The sequence below is a fragment of the Syzygium oleosum genome, unplaced genomic scaffold (assembly GCF_021117445.2).
Source record: "Syzygium oleosum isolate NSW1041296 unplaced genomic scaffold, Sole_v2.1 Sole_v2.11, whole genome shotgun sequence".
In the NCBI taxonomy this organism is placed as follows: Eukaryota; Viridiplantae; Streptophyta; class Magnoliopsida; order Myrtales; family Myrtaceae; genus Syzygium; species Syzygium oleosum.
In genome coordinates, this window is record NW_026607495.1 from 6597939 (window position 1) to 6623228 (window position 25290).

Consider the following 25290-nt stretch of genomic DNA (forward strand, 5'->3'; position numbering starts at 1 on the left):
TCGAAATTCCAATTTTTGGCCATAACTACTCCTGGTATGCGTGGCCACCTAAAAATGGCGTCGGCCTCGAAAAATAACCTCATTTGGCCTTGAAAAGCAACGCTGGCGTCCCGAGGGGCAAAATCGTAATTTTTCATCCCCGGACCGAAATTCCAATTTTTACTCGTACTAATTCCAAATGTGTGTGGCCAGCGTGATATGACGTCAGATTCCCAAAAATAGTCTCTTAAGCCTTCGAAAATTGACATCGAAATCCGGCCCCAATTCCGTGAACAAAACTCGCTAAACTTTCAATTTCAGGGTCTCTTACTAACGGGCGGCTGTTTAGGGATTACGCGTATCGACCTAGGGCTATCCGTATCGTAATGGTCTCGATCATTGAGAGAATGAGAAAGTATCACTAGTTCCAGATGTCACGATCGTTCGGTTCAAGTTCAGGACTGGTTTGCCACGTGTACTTTCGGTCTTGCAGAATCACCTGCATCCCTATTGTACATCGTAGGCCTTGGCCAAACCCAATCCATTACCCTTTCCTACAATCGACCCACGTTGGCCCAAAATATTCCCTCAGCGTCTCTCGTGATCGGTGTCCGTTTCACGATAGGGTCTGTCACGCCCCGTACCCCACGGCACGCAACATCCCTACCTCGGTCGACAAACTGCGACGTCCCAGGAAACGTCGCCGACCCAACGCCCACAGAGATCAAGCACAAGCGGAAGAAATAAACAAACCCTGACAATAATAAAATACGAGCCAAGGATAGCCAAGCAATAAACAACGTTCAACGCAGAAAATATGTACATACTTATATTACTATTTTAAAACTCTTTTTACAGCGTTCACTACAACCAAAAAGGAAACACCAACAGCTGGGAATAACCAAACAGCCACTTCTCATTTCTGCTCCGTCTCCACCGGGGTGCATGCTTGACGACCGCTGGATAAAATGCGGTATCCCAAAAAGAGGTGATGTCCTCGGCATCCTACTGCTGGGGGTCTGAAAAGTTTCGGTTTACACAACCGTGAGACGAATCTCAGCGAGTTCAACCCCTAAACCTAGGTTAGGCTAGCATGCAATCTCCTGACCGGAAACAAATACTTAGAAATCATAACACAACAACAATCAATGATTCTCTGACCCTGTAGGTTAGACAATTCAATATATATATAACAATCACGGCACATACGTGGCACACATTATCACACGTACGCTAATCACATGCTCATGCACCGATTCTCACACTTTCGCATGCCAGTCCATGCATGTTCATGCATGCAAATGTCGTGGACATGTCACGTGCATTTTTCGGCCCACTGGCCCACACTGGCACACTGGCAATCGCCCAATTTATTATTCATTACGACTCGAGTCGACAATATTCACGGCCCGGTGCGTCTAGCCGCTTCAAAGTGCATGAGGCGCAAGAACCGATCTCGGCCCGGTGTCTCTAGCACGCTTCAAAGTGCATGAGGCGCAACACGATCTCCTTACGAACCGAGCCGCTTCAAAGTGCATGAGGATGGTCGTCTTCCGGACGTACCGGGCATCGTCCTGCTTCAAAGTGCATGAGGACGGCATCGACCCGAAGGTCACGACCCGAAGGCCCTTAGGTGATCACACAACCCATTATTATCTGAACCCGCGTAACACGCATCAGGGTATTTTAGGTGATTACATGCTCATGACAGGCACGCAGTCTCACACAATTTCATCACAAGCCTCATTCTCAGCATTCATAATGCGTGCCATGAAATGCAACATGAGCATCCAAATAACATAGGCACAGGCACACAGTTCAATCAGAGTCATTCCACAGTGCCTAATTCACAAGCCACGTGCTTACTTGGCCTATTAATACCGTGCGGCCCAATTCCAAATACACAATTCAAGCCATCAATTGGCCAATCACACTCCGCACGATTCAGCCACACAAGCACGCAATATGGCATTTCACAATTTAATTGATCACCAATCAATCAACAGCCAATCATTCTGGGTAATCCCGGCGATTCAGCTAATAATTCTTGCTGTCCATTATAATCCGGTACATTCCTCAAAAACATGGACAGCCGCTATTTCCTCAATCCGGGCCCAATAATTGTCCATACCAATCCCACTAAATTCCTCGGATTTTATTTCCACTAATCAGTCCTCAATCCAGTCTGAAATACACACTGATACTATCTAAGTCAGTCCAAAATGTACCGATAATACCTAAATCAGTCCAGAAAAATGCACTAACAGTCCTAATCCAGGTTTAGGAATTTTACTCACTTAATCCGAGGTCACGACGACGGGGAACGGCGGCCGATCACTGGTGAACAGTGAAACCGGCGGTGGAAATCCCGGCGACGGCGTGAACAGCGACCCGTACGGACGGGATGACATAGCAACTTCCGTAACGGACTGCTACAGTAATTTCCGTACGGACACTGTACGGACAGGTACGGCCGGCGTCGTGCGGCGAGGCTGGACAGCTGGGTGGTGACGGAACAGCGATCCGAGCTCCGGCGAAGCTCCGGCGGCCCTTTTTGCCGGACGGGAAAGAGAAAAAGAGGGAGAAAGAGAGAGAAAGGGAGAGAGAAAGGGTCGGCTAGGGCAAGGCTGAGGCTGAGGGGCCTGAGGTGGTCCACGGCGGGGCACGGTGGTCGGCGGCGGTTCTCCGGTGGCCGGCGACGAGCTCCGGCGAGCCAAACAAGAGAGAAAAATGGGGGAGAAAACTGAAGAGGGGCTGCTAGGGATGTTCTGGCCGTGAGTGAGGGTGAGAGGAGAGAGAGAGAGTCTTATCTGGTCAAACATGGCAGCCTAGGGGCGACACGTGTCGCAAATCCGACGGTTTTGACCAAAATACCCCTAATCTAACGGTTCTAATTTAATCTTATCCAAAAATGAGGGGCAAAAGGGTCAATAGGGCCAATAATTGAGCTGATAACCCTCCATAAATATCCTGAAATTTTCCCAAAATAATTCGGAACTGAAAATGGCCCAGGGGCAAAACCGTCATTTTTCCGGTCCCGGGGCGAAATTCCAATTTTCGCACATACGTGTTCCATATGTGCGTGGCCAACATAATATGGCTTCGGAATCGCGAAAACAGCCCTTTAAGCCCTTGAAAATCGACTGCAAAGTTTTCGGGAATAAAATAATATTATTTTTCCAATTTTTGTCGAAATTCCAATTTTTGGCCAAAACCACTCTAAATGTGCGTGGCCACCCCAAAATGACCTTGGCCGCGAAAAATAACCTCAAACGGCCTCCGAATCCAGCCTCAGTGCCCACAGGGGCAAAACCGTAATTTTTCATCCCCGGACCGAAATTCCACTTTTTAACCATACCAACTAAAAATATGCGTGGCCAGCATAATATGACGTCAGATTCCCAAAAATAGTCTCTTAAGCCATCGAAAATCAACATCGAAATCCGGGCCCAATTTCGTGATCAAAACTCGCTCAATTTTCAATTTCAGGGTCTCTCACTAACGGGCGGCTGTTTAGAGGTTACGCGTATCGACCTAGGATTATCCAAGTCATGACGGTCCTGATCATTGAGAGAATGAGAAATTATCACTAGTCCCAGAGGTCACGATCGTCCGGTTTAAGTTCAGGACTGGTTGGCCACGTGCACTCTCGGTCATGCAGAATCACCTGCGAATCCGATTGTACATCGTTGGCCTTGGCCAAACCAAATCCGTTACCTTTCCTAAGATCGATCCACATTGGTTCATAATATTCTCTCATTATTTCTCGTGATCGGTGTTCGCTTCGCGATCGGATCCTTGGTCCACGTACCGCTTTCTAATTAGCCATACCCTATTGGTTAGTATCCCGAGAGTGATCAGCTCTGGGTGAGACTTACTAAAATGAAATGCGAAATATTGACAATTTTATTGATCCCGGAATTACATCAAAATTCGGGCTGTTACAACTCTTCCCCCGTTACAAAAATTTCGTCCTCGAAATTTGTAATCTATCCTTATCTACTCAAATAACTGGGGGTGTTGACGTCGCATCGCTTCTTCGCTTTCCCACGTGGCACCTTCTGTTCCGTGGTGCTCCCAGACAACTTTGACCATTGGGATCGTCTTGTTTCTCAGCACACGCTCTTTTCTATCCTCGATCCTGACTAGTCTTTCCACGTACGATACTTTATCGTCCACGTCTATCTCCTCATATCTTAAAACGTGAGTCGGATCTGGTTCATACTTTCTTAACATCGACACGTGGAAAACACTGTGTACCTGGGACAAATTGGGCGGCAAGGCAAGTCGGTAAGCCATATCTCCAATCTTTTCCAAAATCTCAAATGGCCTGACATACCTAGGACTCAGTTTTCCCTTCTTGCCGAATCTAGATAATCCCTTCATAGGCGACACCTTAAGAAACACGTGATCTCCAACCTGAAACTCTAAAGGTCGTTGTCTTCGATCGGCATAACTTTTCTGGCGACTTTACGCCGTTCTGAGTCTGTCTCGAATGACCTCAACTGCCTCAACGGTTTGTTGTATCAACTCTGGACCCGTGGTACTCCGTTCACCCACTTCATTCCAACACACTGGCGTCCTACACGCCCTACCATATAAGGCCTCAAACGGTGCCGTCTGAATACTTTGCTGATAGCTGTTATTGTAGGCAAATTCCACTAAATGCAACTGCTCTTCCCATTTGCCCTAAAATCAATTACACAGGCTCTCAACATATCCTCTAGGGTCTGAATTGTCCTTTCTGACTGACCATCCGTCTAAGGATGATAAGCAGTACTAAATTGCAGCTTCGTTCCTAAGGCCAATTGCAAGCTTTTCCAAAAATTCGCTGTAAATCTTGGGTCACGATCCGATGTGATCGTCACTGGCACACCATGCAGACATACTATCTGTCGTACACATAATTCTGCATACCTTTCCAACTTAAAGTCCTTTCGCACTGCCAGGAAGTGCGCTGACTTAGTCAATCGATCCACTATCACCCATATCGAATCATGCCCTCTCTGGCTTCGTGGCAAACCCGTCACGAAATCCATCGTGATATGTTCCCATTTCCATTCAGGAATCTTTAACAGTCTTAATAAGCCACCTGGCTTGCAGTGCTGTGCCTTCACTGGTTGGCACGTCAAACACTTGGCCATATGCTTGGCCATATTTACTTTCACCCCATTTTTCCGGCAGTGCCACCACAAATCCTAGTACATTTCGTACTGCCTGTATGAACATCATAATTACTCTCATGGGTCTCAATATGATTTCTTTCTTACTCCCTACGTCGTTGGACACACCTTTGTGCTACTCAGGTGAACCTTATGCTTACTGCGGAAATTTCCATTCAATTTTTTTTTTCCTCGAGTTTCGCCTCATCAGGTACACACAATCATTCCTAGAACCTCAAGATTTCTATCCCCGAATATAGGGAAATCCGACTTCCGCTTATCGGTATCCATCTCAACGACTTTTTTGAATCTCGTGATCCACATAATGCCATTCCTTGTTCTGGGCCTAGATTTCCAACTAATCCTCAAGGCAGTCAACAGATTCCACATCCAGTTCACCTCAAATTTAACTTCCAAGCCCCTGAGCCTTCCCAACGAGGTTCATTCCTTGATCACCCCATACGTCCCAATCGACTCACGACTTAGCGTATCTATTACTCATCCAGTCTTTCCATGGCGATACAGGGTGTTGCAGTCAATTTTTCGACATGCGTCGGGTAATTCTTTTCACGTGGCCTCAACTGGCACGACACATAATTTGCTACTCTACCGTGTTGCATCAACACACACCCAAGTCTTCTTAATAAAGCGTCACTATAGACCTCGAATCCTCTCGGTTCAGGTTGAATATTCAATACCGGGGCAATTATCAGCCTACGCTTCAGCTCTTGGGAACTCCATTCACAGTAATCATTCCATTCAAACGGATTTCCTTCCCAATCAGTCGTGCCCGTAGCACGGCTATCGACGAGAATCTTCCACAAAACGTCGATAATCGTCAGCCAAATCTAAGACACTGCTAACCTCCGTTATTGGCATCAGTCTTGGCCACTTAGTCATCACCTCGACCTTAGTTGGGTTCACTGTAATTCTATTTCCCTTACATTATATGTCTAAGGAACGTTATTCTATTGAGCCAAAATTCGTACTTGCCATACTTGGCGTGGAGTACGTGTTCTCTCAAGGTTCGCAACTCCTCAGTCAGACTTGCTTCTTGCTTCCAGGCTCCTCGAGTCTCCCAATACATCGTCAACGAAAACCGTTACGAACTAATCCCATAATTCTTGGAACACTCAGTTCATTAGGTCCATAAAAGCGCGAGGCATCCCTTAGACCAATGGGCGTTACTATGAATGCATAATGCCCATACCTCGTCCATTAGCGATCGTAATTACATCCTCTTTTTCACATCCTTAACGGAAAATTTCCAGTCCGTAACACAATCTTAGGAACATTCTCGTTATGAATTCTTTGCCGATGACATCCGTCCATAATTCAACCTCAAAGGACACTAAAGTTCCTTGCAATTGATCGAACAGGCTATCGATCCTCGGTAATGGGTACTCATTCCTTTTTGTCACCTGGTTCAATTGCCGGTAATTTACGTACCATCTCAAAGTCCTGTCCTTTTTCCTCATACCAAATACAGGAGCTCCCCATAGAAATATACTAGGGCGAATAAAATTTTTGTCCATGAGTTCTTACATCTGAACTTTCAATTCTTTTGATTTTCAGCAAGGACACTCAATACAACGCCCTCGAAATCAGTTCAACTCCTGGGCAAATCTACCATGATTCCACTTCTCGTTCTAGTGGTAATCCCAAAATTTCTAAGGAAAGACCTCGAAAGGTTACACACCTCGTTAATTTTTCCGACTTTAGTTCCGTCACGATCGGGTTAATCACGCCCACTAAGCGTCCTTCTCAACCTTCATCTGACATCTAATCACCTCAAGCAATGGCATCCAAGGCATCGATATTCCTCCTCGACTTTCCTGAAATCCAAACCTAGGACGTCCATTCAGACAAAACTGGATTACCCTATTGTCAGAATTCATTACAGCTTTCTGCCTTACAAATCACTCCGTATCAATTTCCACGAGAAAATCGTACATGACCAATACTGCCAAGTCGACACTCCTTTCTCTACTATCAATTACTGTCTCACAGTTAAGACACCTCAATGACACCATCACCTTATCATTCGAGGAATCGTCACACCAAACGTGACTCAAGCACAACAGACTCAATCCCATCAAGTTTAACTAGTTGTTCCGACTCCCACTTTCGATGCAAGCCTCAAAACGGCTCGTTTGACGGTTCGGCTTTATGATATCCTTCCTAACCAATGGGACGAATCACCTGTTTCCCCGCCATTAGCCTCTTCCCGAAGCGGCGATTATCCTTAATTTGAGCAAACCACTGTCCAGAAGTAGTTGCACTTTCCAACTGATCTCGCTCTATTACTTGAGCTCATTCATACACTTCCCCATCATTCCTGATTTTCCGAACCTTGTCCTGTGGATTCTCAACCAGCCAAGCAGACTCCATTTCATATCATTCCACAGTCATCTGCCCTCGGTGAAGTCACATAAACTCCATCAGTTCCCTTTTCTTGGCACTCTCCGGGAAATATTTTCCCATAGGAACTCTTAACAATCATGGCTCAAATTTGGGCTATACTCATTGGGGATATCTTATCCCCGGTGGAAGGCCATCTATAAGCGGCATGATTACAGAATCGATACACCGCCAAATTTACTTTCTCAATCTCGGTGCACTCCGATGTTTCAAAGGCTTTCTCAAATTCTGCTATCAATCTCGGTGTAGCCTCGGGGTCACCCTTACCATTGAACTTAAGAGAGTTCAACTCGAAAAATTATTCCACCACTCAGTGCACTTGTCTATTGGCCACTACTTGCACTTGGCCTAACTGGCATCATTCCCATTCATAGCAGTAATCACTGCAACTTCAGCAGCCTGGGCAATAACAGCGGCCCCTTTCCCGAGCTTGCAATCCCATGACACGCCCTATCTCCCGTAGGGTATTCATCACATCGTCAAACCTTGGGTCTCTAGCCTCACGAACTCCCTCGCTAGCCTGGGCTTGGGGCTCCTTCCCCCTTCTCGTACTTGGAGCTTGAATAATGTCCTCTAGTCGACGGTCTCGGGCCTCCTAGCCTCCTGAACTAGGCTGACCCTGGGTTTCTTACCCTTTCTTCTATTCATTCTCACCACTCAGCTACCCCACTACCTGCTATAATTCCATTAAGGAATTAAAGACTTGAACCAATCTATCACAGTCTAAGTCCTAGGCAGGTATCAAACAACAATCAACACTCAGCATGCGGCCTAACATTTATCCAACACGTCACCCAAGGGATTTGCATACTCACCTCGGGTCCCGCCGCACTGTCTTGCAAGGGTCACACTGGTAAACACACAATCAATACACAACTGTCAGGAGATGCATGTAGCACACGAGGTCACCCTACTGGCTACCCAGGTCTCATCGCTCCTTATCACTCCAGGCTTCGACCTAATTGGACCGAGCTGACCTTGCTCTGATACCAATTCAAGCGGGGATGTCACGCCCCGTACCCCACGGCACGCAACATCCCTACCTCGGTCGACAAACTGTGACGTCCCAGGAAACGTCGCCGACCCAACGCCCACAGAGATCAAGCACAAGCGGAAGAAATAAACAAACCCTGACAATAATAAAATACGAGCCAAGGATAGCCAAGCAATAAACAACGATCAACGCAGAAAATATGTACATACTTATATTACTATTTTAAAACTCTTTTTACGCGTTCACTACAACCAAAAAGGAAACACCAACAGTGGGAATAACCAAACAGCCACTTCTCATTTCTGCTCCGTCTCCACCGGGTGCATGCTTGACGACCATTGGATAAATTGCGGTATCCCAAAAAGAGGTGATGTCCTCGGCATCCTACGGCTGGGGGTCTGAAAAGTTTCGGTTTACACAACCGTGAGACGAATCTCAGCGAGTTCAACCCCTAAACCTAGGTTAGGCTAGCATGCAATCTCCTGACCGGAAACAAATACTTAGAAATCATAACACAACAACAATCAATGATTCTCTGACCCTGCAGGTTAGACAATTCAATATATATATAACAATCACGGCACATACGTGGCACACATTATCACACGTACGCCAATCACATGCTCATGCACCGATTCTCACACTTTCGCATGCCAGTCCATGCATGTTCATGCATGCAAATGTCGTGGACATGTCACGTGCATTTTCCGGCCCACTAGCCCACACTGGCACACTGGCAATCGCCCAATTTATTATTCATTACGACTCGAGTCGACAATATTCACGGCCCGGTGCGTCTAGCACGCTTCAAAGTGCATGAGGCGCGAGCAACCGATCTCGGCCCGGTGTCTCTAGCTCGCTTCAAAGTGCATGAGGCGCAACACCGATCTCCTTACGAACCAGAGCCTGCTTCAAAGTGCATGAGGATGGTCGTCTTCCGGACGTACCGGGCATCGTCCTGCTTCAAAGTGCATGAGGACGGCATGTCACGCCCCGAACCCCATCGAGCTCGCGACATCCCCTGCTCCGGTCGAAATGATGCGACGTCCCAGGAACGTCGCCGACCCAACCCAAACATCAGAGCCACATGCGGAAGCGAATAATAAAACCCCGGACAAATAATGACGACAACGGGGTAGAACAACAGAACAGACAAACAATAACATATTTATACAGCACCAAATATACAAACATTGTATTACAAACATATACAGCAAATCAGCATCCGAAGTCACCGTCATAACGAAATATCAGGGTCTGGTTATCTTAACTTCACTACTGGTCAAACTAGTCTTAACAACTCTTATAATACCCTAGGAAAAACCTAGGGCTCATCCTCCTTTCTTCATGCTCCTACTTCGCCTGGTTCGATCCTCCGGAAGACTTCTTAGGCATCGCCTGCAACTTCACTGGGCAACCTGGACGGCTCCTCAAAACTCCAAAAAGAGGAGGCGGGCCTCCTGGGTCTAAGGCTGGGGGTCTGAAAGTGGCGGTTATACAACCGTGAGACGAATCTCAATAAGTGTACAACCCCAAACCCCACGTAGGCACTCACGTACCGCCAGACGAAAACACCCATAACACACAACGATCGGCCAAACTAACAATCACATGCGACCCTACCTGGAATCCATCACGCACGTTCCTGCACGTTAGATAATAACACAGCCAACACATCACAGCAAGGAATCACAGACGCGCGCGTGCCTCAATTATAAGACAGAAACCACTTGGGCACGTCCCATACCTTGCCTAGCAGTTTCTACCCCATAATTAAGCATCACATCGCGCGATACAAACACACTCGCACGCTACTCACACCATGCGTCACTTTCCACAATCCTCTCGCTTGTCTTGCCAAATCCCACTCATTTTCAACCTTTCCACCACTACCGCGCCCGCGTAAAACGCATCAGGCCAACGGTCTTCTGACCTCGTCAGGCATCGTCACCCCGTCGGGCCGGGCATCGTCACCTCGTCAGGGACGGCATCGTCCCACGTAAACGTACACGCCTCAGGACGGAATCCTACACACACTTTCCTTCTACCGCGCCCGCGTAAAACGCATCAGGCCAACGGTCTTCTGACCACGTCAGGCATCGACACCTCGTCAGGCCGGGCATCGTCACCTCGTCAGGGACGGCATCGTCCCGCGTAAACGTACACGCCTCAGGACGGACCCTTTCCAACCAATCTCACATTTCCATATCCTCGTTCCACTCAAACCACACTTACACACAACCAGCACACGCACGGCCAAACATACACGCCTCACACATACATAGCCACGCACCAAATTCACATCTCACGTACACTTTACAAACACGCATTCTCATCACACGAACACCACATGAACACCCACACTCGGCACACGAACTCAATGCACATTCACATGTCCACGCCACCACACCTAACGGCCACACACACGGCATAGCACCACATCACATTCGGCCCAAGCACAAACTAGAACAAGCCAATGACAGCAAACTACACAATTAATCCGATAAACCCAATCAAGCCAATACATTTCCAATTAATCACCCATTTAATTCCCGATCGATCCTCGACATCACAGCCCTAACTCAGCATTCCTAAATCTCGAATTTCGTCGCCCAATCAGCCCACAACCTCCAAACATTCAACCCCTAACTTAGTCCCGAAAACAACCACGAAACAGCCACAAACAGTCCCTAAAATCACTTAAACCGAACTTCAAACGAGTCTAGAAATACCCGAGGTCCTAAATGACATTTGGGGAAAACACTTACCCAAAAAAGGCGAGACAGAACGGGGCTGGAACGGGCCGGGACAGCGGCAGCAGCGTCGCCGGCGATGTAAGGACGGCGTGAACAGTGTGCCCCGTACGGACGCGGTGGAAACAGTACCACTCCGTACGGACACCTGTACGGACAGTGAGACGGTGGCCGGCGAGGTGCCGGTGGCATGCCGCGGCGTCCGACGGTCCGGCGTGAGCAGTGATCCGTACGGACGGTGAACAGTACCCGTACGGGGACACTTGTACGGATTTGTGGCTTGGACGGCGACGTACTGGCGAGGCCGGACGGTGGTGTCGATGGACGCGATCGGAGCTCCGGCGAAGCTCAGGTACTGTTCTTGTTCGAACGGGAAGAGAGAAAAGAGAGAAACAAGGCTGTTTTGGACAAAAACCAGGGTCATGTGGTGGCGAACAGGCGAGAGGAGGTCCAAGGGTCTTTGTGGCGACGGGCGAGTGGGCGGCCAGCGGCTCGGGCAGTGACTGTTCCGGCGTGAACAGTACCAGTTTGAGCATAAACGTAATCTGCAGAACCAGAAACGTGAAGAAGAAGAGGAAAAAAAAATGGGAAAATGGCCGAATGGGTCTGCACGAGAGAGAGAGAGAGAAGACTATCTAGTCAAATGGGTCAAAGATAGCTTAGTGGAGTCCAAGTGTCTCAATCTAGGCCAATTGGACAATTTTGCCCTTGATCCAATGGCTTTCTTTCCTTCTCATCCAATAATTTAGGGGTAGAATGGTCATTTGCTCTTAACCATGGTTGACCAGACCTGAGTTAAGCCTAACTCACCTTGGTTAATCCCAAAATTAATCCAAATTTCGGAATTAATTAAAAATGGCCTAGGGGTATTTTCGTAATTTTCCGATCCCGAACCGAAATTCCAATTTTCGCACATACGTGTTCCATATGTGCGTGGCCAACATAATATGGCATCGGAATTGCGAAATTCATCGCGCAAGCCCTCGAAAATCCACGTCAAAGTCTCGGGAATAAAATAAAAAATAATTTTCCAATTTTTGTCGAAATTCCAATTTTTGGCCAAAACCACTCTGAATGTGCGTGGCCACCCCAAAATGACCTTGGCCGCGAAAAATAACCTCAAACGGCCTCAAAATCCAACATCGGTGTCCACAGGGGCAAAATCGTAATTTTTCCGATCCCGAACCGAAATCCATTTTTTTGCAGAAATGGTTGGCCCCAAGGTTGGCCAAGCCAAAAACGTCATCGGCCGTCCAAAATTGTCACTTTCAAAATTCTCGATTCCCGGGCCCGAATTCCAAGAAATGACTAAAATCGAGCAATCGCAACTTTAGCTTATCTCTGGCTAACGGGTGGCTCTCTGGAATTACGCGCTCTCGACCCGTGACCGACACTAAGTCAAATCACGTTTAAGTTTACTCCACCCGGGACGACCTCGGTTGTCATATAATTGCGAGGGTCTGTCGCTAGTTCCCTTCGGACACGATCAATCAAGTAGACCGGTCTCGGTTGGCTCAAAACATTCCCTCGTCAATCCATATGGTCGAAGATCGAACCTAGGTCGAGTTCTTTGGTCGTGCGAACTCAATCCCGTAACGGCCCTACCCCTAAGGTTAGCATCCCGTGAATGCGCATTTCCGGGTGAGATCTCACTATAAGTGCATTGGTCAAATTCATTTCCTAAATCCCGGGAAAAGGATCGAAAATTCAGACTGTTACACGGCATCGACTCGAAGGTCACGACCCGAAGGCCCTTAGGTGATCACACAACCCATTATTATCTGAACCCCGCGTAACACGCATCAGGGTATTTTAGGTGATCACATGCTCATGAGAGGCACGCAGTCTCACACAATTTCATCACAAGCCTCATTCTCAGCATTCATAATGCGTGCCATGAAATGCAACATGAGCATCCACATAACATAGGCACGAGGCACACGGTTCAATCGAGTCATTCCACGGTGCCTAATTCACAAGCCACGTGCTTACTTGGCCTATTAATACCGTGCGGCCCAATTCCAAATACACAATTCAAGCCATCAATTGGCCAATCACACTCCGCACGATTCAGCCACACAAGCACGCAATATGGCATTTCACAATTTAATTGATCACCAATCAATCAACAGCCAATCATTCTGGGTAATCCCGGCGATTCAGCTAATAATTCTTGCTGTCCATTATAATCCGGTACATTCCTCAAAAACATGGACAGCCGCTATTTCCTCAATCCGGGCCCAATAATTGTCCATACCAATCCCACTAAATTCCTCGGATTTTATTTCCACTAATCAGTCCTCAATCCAGTCTGAAATACACACTGATACTATCTAAGTCAGTCCAAAATGTACCGATAATACCTAAATCAGTCCAGAAAAACGCACTAACAGTCCTAATCCGGGTTTAGGAATTTTACTCACTTAATCCGAGGTCACGACGACGGGGAACGGCGGCCGATCACTGGTGAACAGTGAAACCGGCGGCGGAATTCCCGGCGACGGCGTGAACAGCGACCCGTACGGACGGGATGACACAGCAACTTCCGTACGGACTACTACAGTAATTTCCGTACGGACAGGTACGGCCGGCGTCGTACGGCGAGGCTGGACAGCTGGGTGGTGACGGAACAGCGATCCGAGCTCCGGCGGCCCTTTTTGCCGGACGGGAAAGAGAAAAAGAAGGAGAAAGAGAGAGAAAGGGAGAGATAAAGGGTCGGCCAGGGCAAGGCTGAGGCTGAGGGGCCTGAGGTGGTCCACGGCGGGGCACGGTGGTCGGCGGCGGTTCTCCGGTGGCCGGCGACGAGCTCCGGCGAGCCAAACAAGAGAGGAAAAGAGAGAAAAATGGGGGAGAAAACTGAAGAGGGGCTGCTGGGGATGTTCTGGCTGTGAGTGAGGGTGAGAGGAGAGAGAGAGAGTCTTATCTGGTCAAACATGGCAGCCTAGGGGCGACACGTGTCGCAAATCCGACGGTTTTGACCAAAATACCCCTAATCTAACGGTTCTAATTTAATCTTATCCAAAAATGAGGGGCAAAAGGGTCAATAGGGCCAATAATTGAGCTGATAACCCTCCATAAATATCCTGAAATTTTCCCAAAATAATTCGGAACTTAAAATGGCCCAAGGGCAAAACCGTCATTTTTCCGGTCCCGGGGCGAAATTCCAATTTTCATACATACGTGTTCCATATGTGCATGGCCAACATAATATGGCGTCGGAATCGCGAAAACAGCCCTTTAAGCCCTTGAAAATCGACTGCAAAGTTTCGGGAATAAAATAATATTATTTTTCCAATTTTTGTCGAAATTCCAATTTTTGGCCAAAACCATTCTAAATGTGCGTGGCCACCGCAAAATGACCTTGGCCGCGAAAAATAATCTCAAAAGGCCTCCGAATCCAGCCTTGGTGCCCACAGGGGCAAAACCGTAATTTTTCATCCCTGGACCGAAATTCCACTTTTTAACCATACCAACTCAAAACATGCGTGGCCAGCATAATATGACGTCAGATTCCCAAAAATAGTCTCTTAAGCCATCGAAAATCAACATCGAAATCCGGGCCTAATTTAGTGATCAAAACTCGCTCAATTTCCAATTTCAGGGTCTCTCACTAACGGGCGGCTGTTTAGAGGTTACGCGTATCGACCTAGGATTATCCAAGTCATGACGGTCCTGATCATTGAGAGAATGAGAAATTATCACTAGTCCCAGAGGTCACGATCGTCCGGTTTAAGTTCAGGACTGGTTGGCCACGTGCACTCTCGGTCATGCAGAATCACCTGCGAATCCGATTGTACATCGTTGGCCTTGGCCAAACCAAATCCGTTACCTTTCCTAAGATCAATCCACATTGGTTCATAATATTCTCTCATTATTTCTCGTGATCGGTGTTCGCTTCGCGATCGGATCCTTGGTCCACGTACCGCTTTCTAATTAGCCATACCCTATTGGTTAGTATCCCGAGAGTGATCAGCTCTGGGTGAGACTTACTAAAATGAAATGCGAAATATTGACAATTTTATTGATCCCGGAATTATATCGAAATTCGGGCTGTTACAGGGTCCCCGGTCCACGTACTGTTTCTTAATTAGCCATACCCTATTGGTTAGTATCCCGAGAGTGATCAGCTCTGGGCAAGACTTACTAAAATGAAATGCGAATTAATATCAGTTTTATTTATCCCGGAATTACATCGAAATTCGGGCTGTTACACAATTCCTCTTTGGTGTGATGTTTAAGAAACTCTAGGCGTGATGCTTAGGCAGTTTTGTGTGTGATGCCTAAAAATTCATTCTTTATGGTGGGACTCATTGTCCTACATCAAAGCCATAAAATGTTTTTGGCACTACATTGTTGATGCATGAGTTAAATTATGAATCAAGGAAATTGATTGACTCATATTTAATCGGTGAATCAGTGGTGAATTACTTTAATCATATATCATACAGATTGAATATACTCATTAAATAGATTTATATACTTTGGGACTTGAATCTGATTGATGTGCGCAATTGCATTCTTGTGTAGGACAAAAAAATTTCACCTCGCTGCTAATGTTGTCATCAATGATTGAAACTATTTCGAATGACAACTAAAACTTACAGGATAGTGTTTACTGGGGTCCAGCTCATTGTGAGAATCTTTGGTCTAAGTGGATGGTGTCTTATAGAAGCATTCATTTGTGACTTGCTCATTTTCATCAAGATTAATAGCTTCTTTCAATTATTAGTAAAATATGTCTAGTTCAGTCAAATTAGGAAGGTAATAATTTAGGTGACTTTTAAAAGAGAGGATTTGTATGTGCCTCGATTATGCTTGTGGGTGGAAAAGTTTGTAAATATCTGGTTATGTTTTTATTAAGCTATAGCTGCCTGGTCATGAGTAGAATGGCTGAGAACTTGGCTGAGGCTGCTGCAATTCCGTTTCTTTGAGATTTCTACCAGTTTATTATTAATAGTCCACTTCATGGATTACATTTTGCTGAGAAGTGAAATTGTTTGTGCATGATGAATGCTCTCTTACCAAAGTAGCTGTCTTTATGGAACTATGGATATGCGGTGTGCTGCTTTTGATATGCTGGTGCTTGCAGCAGTTATGCACACTGTGGTATAATCATTTCTAACATGGTATAAATATTAAGCAGAATGGAAAACTGTTAAGAAGCTCGAAGTCCCATATGGCAGCTGTGGTGTGTCTCAACTAGTAGGAGTTTCATCTTTCAACTTAAAAGTTGATATGACTTTGTGATCTTTATTACCAATAGCGGATATCTTATGGCTCACACCTGTCATAATGCTTTGTTTGCAGTTAAGTAGTTATTTTAGTCTGGTTTTCTTAAATACTTCTTTTTCAAACTTAGAATCTTATTACACAGTCCAACAGCTTAATATGGGTAAATGGAAGAATTTTTGAAAGCGTATGTTTGGTGTCATCTGTAACTTGTTGATTTGTTTGGCTCCTTAGCTTTATATAATATTTTTTTTCATCTTTTTATTTTCCAACTGGAAATTAATTATTCATTTGTTTTATAGAATGCTTCTGGATGCTCTTTGGCATTTGAAGATCGCACTACTCGATTCTTCCTTCTGGCTCCAAGAGTTCCTATCATGCTTGGACTAGTACCCGGAGATGCTACTTTAACTGACGATGTTCAAGATTCATTTGTAAAGCTCTCAAATTCTTCAAAGCAATGTTTCCATATCCTTTGCAATGGAGATAAAGATGGGGTTTTGTGCTCCAGTATATTTTTTTTTTTGGTAACCCGGGAACCCCCGCACGGCCGACAGCCGAGGAGGTAAACCCGGGGTGACGCTAGCGCAGGACCCACCACCACGACGTCACGCTTAAGAATCCCTAACGCCAGCGCTAGTGCTCCAGTATATTTGGTGTCTTTCTGATCGGAAAATATTGTAAGCGTCCTCTCTATTCAAATTAAATATTTAGCAGTATGGTTTATCAGATTTAGCCGATAAGTCCTTGTTCTTGCTTCTCATTCTGCAGTTTTTTTTAATAAATGGATTTGATGGCAGACTGGCAGTAAATCAGTATTGCCCGGAAAGTAATGGGCTGGTTGAGTAAACTACTATACTAGGTGAAGTTATGCTTGTAAAAGTTCTAGATGTTTATGCCATTTCCTAGGTTAGATTTCACTTATGTTGGTCACTTCAGAGATGACACCTCCAACTTCAATACAGAACAAATATCTGAAGCTTTTTGTTGTTTGGCCTGAGGTTGGCCTGCCGCACATACTTGCTGCTCTACTTCGGAGGATTGGGTTTCTGCTCTGTTCTAGGAAGATTGAGAGAGCCTATGAAGATCTTCCCCTTTCCAGCAAGTTTAATCCAGGCCAAGGACATTGCAAAAGCCCTAGTCTAGACTTCATAAGTAAATTTATTTGGGGGGCCAAGATGTTTGTCAAACTTTCGTGCGATATGATGTCGTAAAAACGAGTGTGAAAAAATGTACAATGCAAATACAAACTTAAAGCAACATTTACAGAACTAAATAGCATGGATATAATGAATTATCAATATGACAAACTTAAAAAAGTAAAGACAGGCGTTGCTTTTTGTTTACCAAGCAATATTGTATCGAGTTCGATAAAATTGTGTTTATTGTAATCAGGGGTCAACTTTATTGCGTCAAACTAATGATCGACAACTGTATTTATTGATAGGCTGAATATGTTAGTATCGCAACAGTTAACATGGTAAATATACCTAATACTTTCCTATTAGAGTGGTAAATATGTATAGATGGATACATTGTATTCATGCTTGATGCCTTTTAGGTTAGATGCAATTTAGGCAAAGTACTCTAACTTACGAGCTAGAGTTGACTAGCTTTAGAGAATAATGCGGTTAAGCTCTTGAATTTAATGAGATAATTTAGCACTTATAAAGTATTGTAAATTAATACTATGAAAAAGAGTGCTCATGCCACACTCCACAATTTCAAGTATTGACATTTAGTTTGGACTGTTGGTATATAAATAGTATTGACAATTCTTTTAGCTTGCATTGTCACAAGTTAATGTCAAAATAAAGCTACTTTCTATTGTAGAATGGATAAATTAATATATTGGATTTTTAATATTTCAATCAATTCTTAATAAAAATCTTTGGACTGGAGTTGATTCAAAGTCTGAAGAGCATTGTTTTATTGAGTAAATAAATAAATAAATAAAAATGCATTACATTGTGGCGTACTTGAGCCAGTATGTTTTTCCCAAGGCGTGTTGACTTAGAATAAAAAGAGTTTTCCAAGTAATTACGTGGTGAGCGTGCTTATGTTGACTTTGGATTCTTCTTGTCCCAAGACAGAAAAATATTGGGCGGTGGATGGGGCTACGTACGTGAGAGAGATAAAAGGTGATGAATTTTTTGTATTAATTATTACTATTTTGTGTTGAAAAAGAAACTAATCTCTTAAATATTTTATTCATCCTACGAATTATTTAGTTTTCAAAAACAAATTCCCGATAATTGGTCTCGTTCCTTGTCATTAACAGGAGCAGTCCTCGTGGAGTTGATGATCGCATTTGATAACCAATTAAATTTTAGGGAGATTCATGTACTCTTTTAATGCCCTTTTCTTGTCATATTATTTCTCCCACTATGTGCAAGGGATTTGCCTAACTGGAAAATAGATTTTGTTCAATTTGATTACGAGAGCTCGATTTGATAACCGATGCATAAGAAAGGTGGCCCACTGCGGTTGCGAGTAAACCCAACACTTTGGCAACCTGGCCCGTTCCGAAATCACATACGTTTCTTCATCACGAACGAGCAAGGACAACAAGTTCAGTCCGGCATGTAGCCCGATCCGGCCTGGCTCGGCCAGCCCATCAATCAAATGAGTCCGCCACCACTCCTGTAATCATGTCTTCCCTCTCTCTTCCTCATTCTCTCTCCCGCCTGTTCCTCTTCCTGCAATTTTCTCTGCATAGTTTCGGACTCCAGTGGACTTCCTTACTCCCTCGCTCTTCCATTCTTGGTCTCGCTCTTCAGCACTATCCTTCCCTAACTATCCTCGAGCCTTCCTCTGGGTTTTTCGAGCTCTATCCTTCCCAAGCTCTCTTTCTGCTCGCACTTTCCATCAACGCTTCCGTACACTCCTCGCGATTTGTCCCAGCGTTGGTGCCGCGTTTTTCGGCTGCTCGATGAGCTTTTTAGCTGTGGAGATTGACGAAGGACCGCGGCGCATGCTTCCGTTTCAGCTTCCGTTCGATAAACCGCTGGCTTCTCAGGTTCGGCTCCCGGTGTTCTTTTGCCACCTAATGGGCTGTCGACTCAATTGTTCCGACTCGGTTTTGTGAAGTTTGCCCAATCTGAAAGGTCTGATGTCGGCAGTACAGTCCTATCTTTGAAAGATATTCGCTGGCTTCCGAAGATGCTCAGGCAATAAAAGTCAGCTTCAAGGTTCTGCATAGTTCATCGCGAGTTAAAAAATATAGCTTACATTTTGGTAAAAAAAAATTCAAATGGTGCTTATTTGACAGGCTTCTCCTGGTGATGATATTTGCGGTACCAATTCTCCTGACATTCTTTGTAATCCTCTTATCTTTCATGAGAGCGCTTCTAATTTCAACTAGCAAGAAGAATCACCGCGAGGCTTCGGCTATTCCAACCTTCGTACGGTGGAAAATGCCATGTTACTCGCGATGACAACAAACGAGGAGCAAGAATTTTTAACAGCGGATCGTTAGCTTCAAGTGGCCAACACCCGTCAATGACGAGCTCTTTCAAGTTTCTCGATTAAATGTTGATGCGTCCCCTCCCATTGGGCGCAACTTTCAATCGTCGAGTATTCAAGAACAGGGCTACCCGTCAGAATCCTCCCGATGACGTCATCGCTCACCTCGACTTGGCCGATGGACAAAAGACTTGGGCGAAGTCCGGCCTATCCCTGACCGTGTAGCTTTGATACCACTTATTGAGTACGGAAGCATGGCTCTAATACCAATTGATAGGTGCGAAAGCGAGGTGCTAGTAATACGATGAAATTGTAACAGAAAACTCAAAACACGCATATACCGGTACAAACATAACACTCACAAAAAATGATTGCCTCACACCCCTAATATACACTATGAGTAGCGAAAGACCGCACCTCACTATTACAATTGAACTTCTCACGCCACTACAAAACGCTCGGAGCAAATTAGCTCATACAAAGACACACTCTCTAAGGTTCCGTTCGTATCGCGAAAAATCAATAATTTAGAAAAGATTTTCCTAATTTCGATCATTTATATATCTTAGGAAAAGAGGTAACGGGAAATATTCTCATTATCAATAAAAAAAATATTTTGGAACCAATTAATGTTAATGATGAAAGTGTTTAGGAAAATATTTTCTAAATTATTTTGATCAGTAGTCCGTCGGGCCGGGGACCCGGGCCTCGAAGGGGTAGTTTTGGCCCGATTCGGCCTTGGTCGGGTCCGCCCATTAATCAAAACTCTGTCTATCTATTCCTTATTTTGTTGCCCGCCTATTCGTTCCTCGTTTCTGCAATTTTTTCCTATGCAAATTCTGGAAGACTCCACTGGGACTTCCTTCACTAGCTCTATTCTTCACTAGCCGTGGACGCTTCTGTACACTCCCTCGCGGTTCGCTCCAGCAGCTGGTTGGCTCCTGCATTGTCGGCTGCCCCGGAGCTTTTTCGAGCTGATGGAGACCGACGAAGAAGGGTCGCGGCGTGCGCTTCTCAGGTTCGGCTCCCGTTTGGGCGTTCCTGTCGCGACCTCCTAATGGGCGTGGCCGATTTGATTGTTCCGATTCCGTTTTGTGAGGTTGTGGCTCGATTTTGCGGTTGGCAGGTGAAGATGGCGTGAATTGAGTGGAATTCCGGAGAAGGATTTGCTGGCCATGGTCGCACGGAGGGACTCACGGGAAGGCGGGGTGCTTCGTCGCTTCATTTGGCAGAGGCTGTGGACAATCTCTCCCGGTGATTGCTTCGAATCGAGAAAAGTTCTCTTTTTTTCTTTGTTCCGTGTGTTCGTTTCTTCAACGATGGCTTCCTGTGCCCTCTGACTCATTGGCCTTATCTCGTTTTACTTCTTTCGCTTTTATCCTATATGTGCTACTTTTGGTTTAAATTGCATTCGATGGAGAACTGGACGAACATAGAGGTAAAGTGCTTGAATGTCTAAATGAGAAGACCACGTTGGACTTAAGGAATTGGTGTTTTACCGACAAAAATGAAGAGTGAATGATGGGAATACAAGTTCTCTGGTGGGAGTCTTAACTTTTGAATAGGATATATCTCGAGCTCTGCTGCGTACTTGTATGACAATCTGGTCGGGAGGGACGGAGGGAGGAATTGGAGAAAGCAAAGTGACTAGGAGGGTAAGGGGAGCTGCATCCAAGTATGTTAAGATCCTATATGACTTCATCTTTTGGTAATTCAAATTAGTAAGAGCTTAGGATTAGATGCCCAGCCTTGGTAGTTCTTGCTGTCTTATTCTCACTGGAAAACTTTAGAGTGGAGATTTTTTTTCCAGAAACATCTGAATGCTTCGCTCGTCATATTGTCTTCTGGATATGGAGAACGTTTTGAGTGCACTATAGTACTTGTGCCAATCCTTGAATGGTTTCTCTTAAGATCCTAGGTTGTAAATACTAGTACACTTGTAATCCTCGCCTGAAGTAAGCTTTCGTGCATCCACTCCACCTTGAGGTTCCATAGTTGAACAACAAGATTTGTTTTTTTGATTCAGATATTGGATTGGAGACTGCCAACAAGATATAGATTCCCTTGCTTTAGATGACCTACTAGCCCAAAGAAATCCCATATCAAGTGACCGATATCCCTCTAAGTTATTTTGTACAGTTATGACGTTTTGTCTCACTTCACAAATTTTGATTGACACTTTGTCAGTTAATGTCTGCCCTCTATCTTTTCTCTTCTTCTGTTAATTTTATAGGGAACAAATTATTCATTCTCTCTCTCTCTCTCTCTCTCTCTGTTCTTTTTTGTTTATAATAGATTCACTTTCTTTGCACATTTCATTTTGTGTCGTCAATACTGGCTTCTCTTAATCATTCTAATTTGCTTCAGGTAAATGTATAACATCATTATGCTGGTGTCCTGATGGCAAGGTTACTGTCTTGGGACTTGAAGACGGTACAGTTTTACCGCATGATGTCGAAGTAAGTTCTCTATGTTGCTACTTGAACGTTACCCCCTCATTACTTCTCAACTAGAAATTCCTCCTGCTACAGTCCTTTATCATCAGAACGTGTTCTTCTCTAATCTCTCTTGGGAAAGATTCTGAATTGCTCAAAATCTGCATGATGCAATGCAAACAGCAAACTTGCTCAGCGAACATTCAGCTGCTAGGAAATCGATTTTTATTGGTCATGTCTGTCCATGTCAAATTAACAATGGATTGCTAGATAGGTCAATCTGAGCAGGATAAGATTAACAAAAAATTTTATTAGAAAACTCTATTCGAACGTGACCCATTTGTTAAATAGGTCAACAAATTACAAGAGATGAATAACCCGTTTAAGTAATTAGATCAAATTGAATGGGTCATTCCAATCCTAACATGGCCGACACGGCATGTGTACAATATGCATATCTCCATCAATGTCAAATAAGTTTGAAAAGAAACTACCCATAAGCTTACAAAAATCCTAGGTTTACATGAAATGTTATATTTATATGGTGTCATCAAATTGTAATTTGTAACCACTATGGAAACAAAATTCATGTATGATTTATTATTAGAGAACTTACTGAACTAAATATAAAAAGGTCATGATAGGACAAGTTGATCAAGTTGGCACTTTTGTTTAGTTAGATAGATTACATTATTCAATTTGTGTTTTTTGGTTTGAACTTTGAACCCGGAAAAATATTCGTTTATTAATTGTGTTAACTGTTAAGTAGGTAGCCACAATTTTGATACGACATGATAAACACTTAGGGTTACCCTTAGTTAGCTCATGGAAATACGAGTCGTGAATCAAAAAATTAAGTCTATGGATTGTGGATCATGAATTTCATCCAATGGAATCATAAAATCTGATATAATGTTTGAGATTGGTATTCCATGACAGATGTAAACTAATTGTTAGGTAATAACTAAGATGAAAATACTTTAAATTTGACTAATGTTATTATTTCCAGACTGAGATTTTGGTAGAAATTACTTTTCTTTTGTCAAATAAGTACCCATTTGACTGCAAGGACACAAATATTATCTACATAGTATTGTAATTGGATTCCCTTTCATAGAGTTTAGTATAAGACAATCAAACCATCCACTAAACCTGATGCAGCCAACAAAATCATGCAAGATGACTACCAAGTTTTTGGTGAAGATTGACTTTGAAACTCAAACAAAGGATTAGGATTCTTCTTGAAGTTTAATCACTAAAATTATCAACTAGGATTTGAGTATTATTAGGATTTTATGAAGTTTCCTTTTTCTTTTAAAGTTTGAGTAGTAGGATCTTATGTATACTCCAATTATGTTTCTTGTTTAGAGGTTTCCTATTTCAACTAGGAGTAGAACTTTTAGAGAGTACAAATATAGTTTGAATATTTACTTTGCATTAGAGTTGATAATTTATTGAACTTGGCAAGTGTTTGCTTTGCAGATTGTGTGATGCAATTCCTCTTTGGTGTGATGCTTAAGAAACTCTAGGTGTGATGCTTAGGCAGTTTTGCTTGTGATGCCTAAATATTTGTTCTTTATTGTGGGACTCATCTCCTACATCGAACAGTGAATCACTTTAATCACATATCACACAGAATTAATATACTCATTCAATAGATTTATATATTTTAGGAGTTGAATCTGGTTGATGTGCTCAATTGCATTCTTGTGTAGGACAAAATATTGACGTCACTGCTAGTGTTGTCATCAATGATTGTAACTATTTCAGTTGTCAACAACAAATTACAGCATAGTGTTTACTGGGGTCCAGCTCATTGTGAGAATCTATGGTCAAGTGGATGGCATCATATAGAAGCATTCATCTGAGACATGCTCATTTTCATCAAAATTGATAGCTTCTCTCAATTATTAGTAAAATATGTTCAGTTCAGTCAAATTAGGAAGTAATTATTTAGGTGAGACTTAAATGATAGGATTTGTATGTGCATCAATTATGCTTGTGGGTGGAAAAGTTTTTAAATAACTGGTTATGTTTTATTAAGCTATAGTTGCTTCGTCATGAGTAGAATGCCCGAGGCTGCTGCAATTCTGTTTCTTTGAGATTTCTACCAGTTTATTGCTAATCGTCCACTTCATGGATTACATTTTACTGAGAAGAGAGATTGCTTGTACATAATTAATGTTATCTTACCAAAGTAGCTGTCTTTGTGGAACTATGTATATGAGGGTGCTGCTTTTAATATGCTAGTGCTTGCAGTAGTTATGCACACTGTGGTATAATCATTTTTAACATGGTATAAATATTAAGCAGAATGGAAAACTGTTTAGAAGCTTAAAGTCCCATGTGGCAACTGGGGTGTGTCTCAACTGGGAGGAGGATGCCCAAGTGAATAGAGTATGAATCTTTCAACTTAAAAGTTGATACAACTTTGTGATCTTTATAACCAATAGCGAGTATTTTATGGCTCACACCTGTCATAATGCTTCATTTGCAGTTAAGGAGTTCTTTTTCTTAAAAACTTCTTTTTCAAACTTAGATTCTTATTTCATAGTCCAACAGCTTTAGTATGGGTTTATGGAAAAAAATTTGAAAGCGTTGGTGTCATCTGAAACTTGTTGATTTGTTTGGCTCCTTAGCTTTAATCTCATATTTTTTCATCGTTTTATTTTTGAACCAGAAGGTAATTATTCATTTGTTTTATAGAACGCTTCTGGTAACTCTTTGGCGTTGAAGATCGCACTATTCGATATTTCCCTCCAGCTCCAAAAGTTCCTCGCATGCTTGGACTAGTACCCAGAGGTGCTGGTTTAACTGATGATGGTCCAGATTCATTTGTTGAGCTCTCATAT

General features: G+C 43.9%; 1 protein-coding gene and 1 long non-coding RNA gene across 2 annotated transcripts in view; both read left to right on the forward strand.

Moving 5' to 3' along the window:
- The window catches only part of LOC115694486 (uncharacterized), a 129710-nt gene extending 112375 nt beyond the window's left edge, over positions 1-17335 (forward strand). The window contains exons 4-5 of the mRNA XM_056315928.1: positions 16841-17035; positions 17173-17335. Coding sequence (XP_056171903.1) covers positions 16841-17035; positions 17173-17178 — 201 coding nt within the window. The 3' untranslated portion in view covers positions 17179-17335. The remainder of the gene's footprint in view (positions 1-16840; positions 17036-17172) is intronic.
- A 3468-nt stretch (positions 17336-20803) lies between these two features.
- LOC115669231 (uncharacterized) overlaps positions 20804-25290 on the forward strand; it is a 58379-nt gene continuing 53892 nt past the window's right edge. The window contains exons 1-2 of the long non-coding RNA XR_008817519.1: positions 20804-21257; positions 22371-22462. This is a non-coding gene — a long non-coding RNA (uncharacterized LOC115669231). The remainder of the gene's footprint in view (positions 21258-22370; positions 22463-25290) is intronic.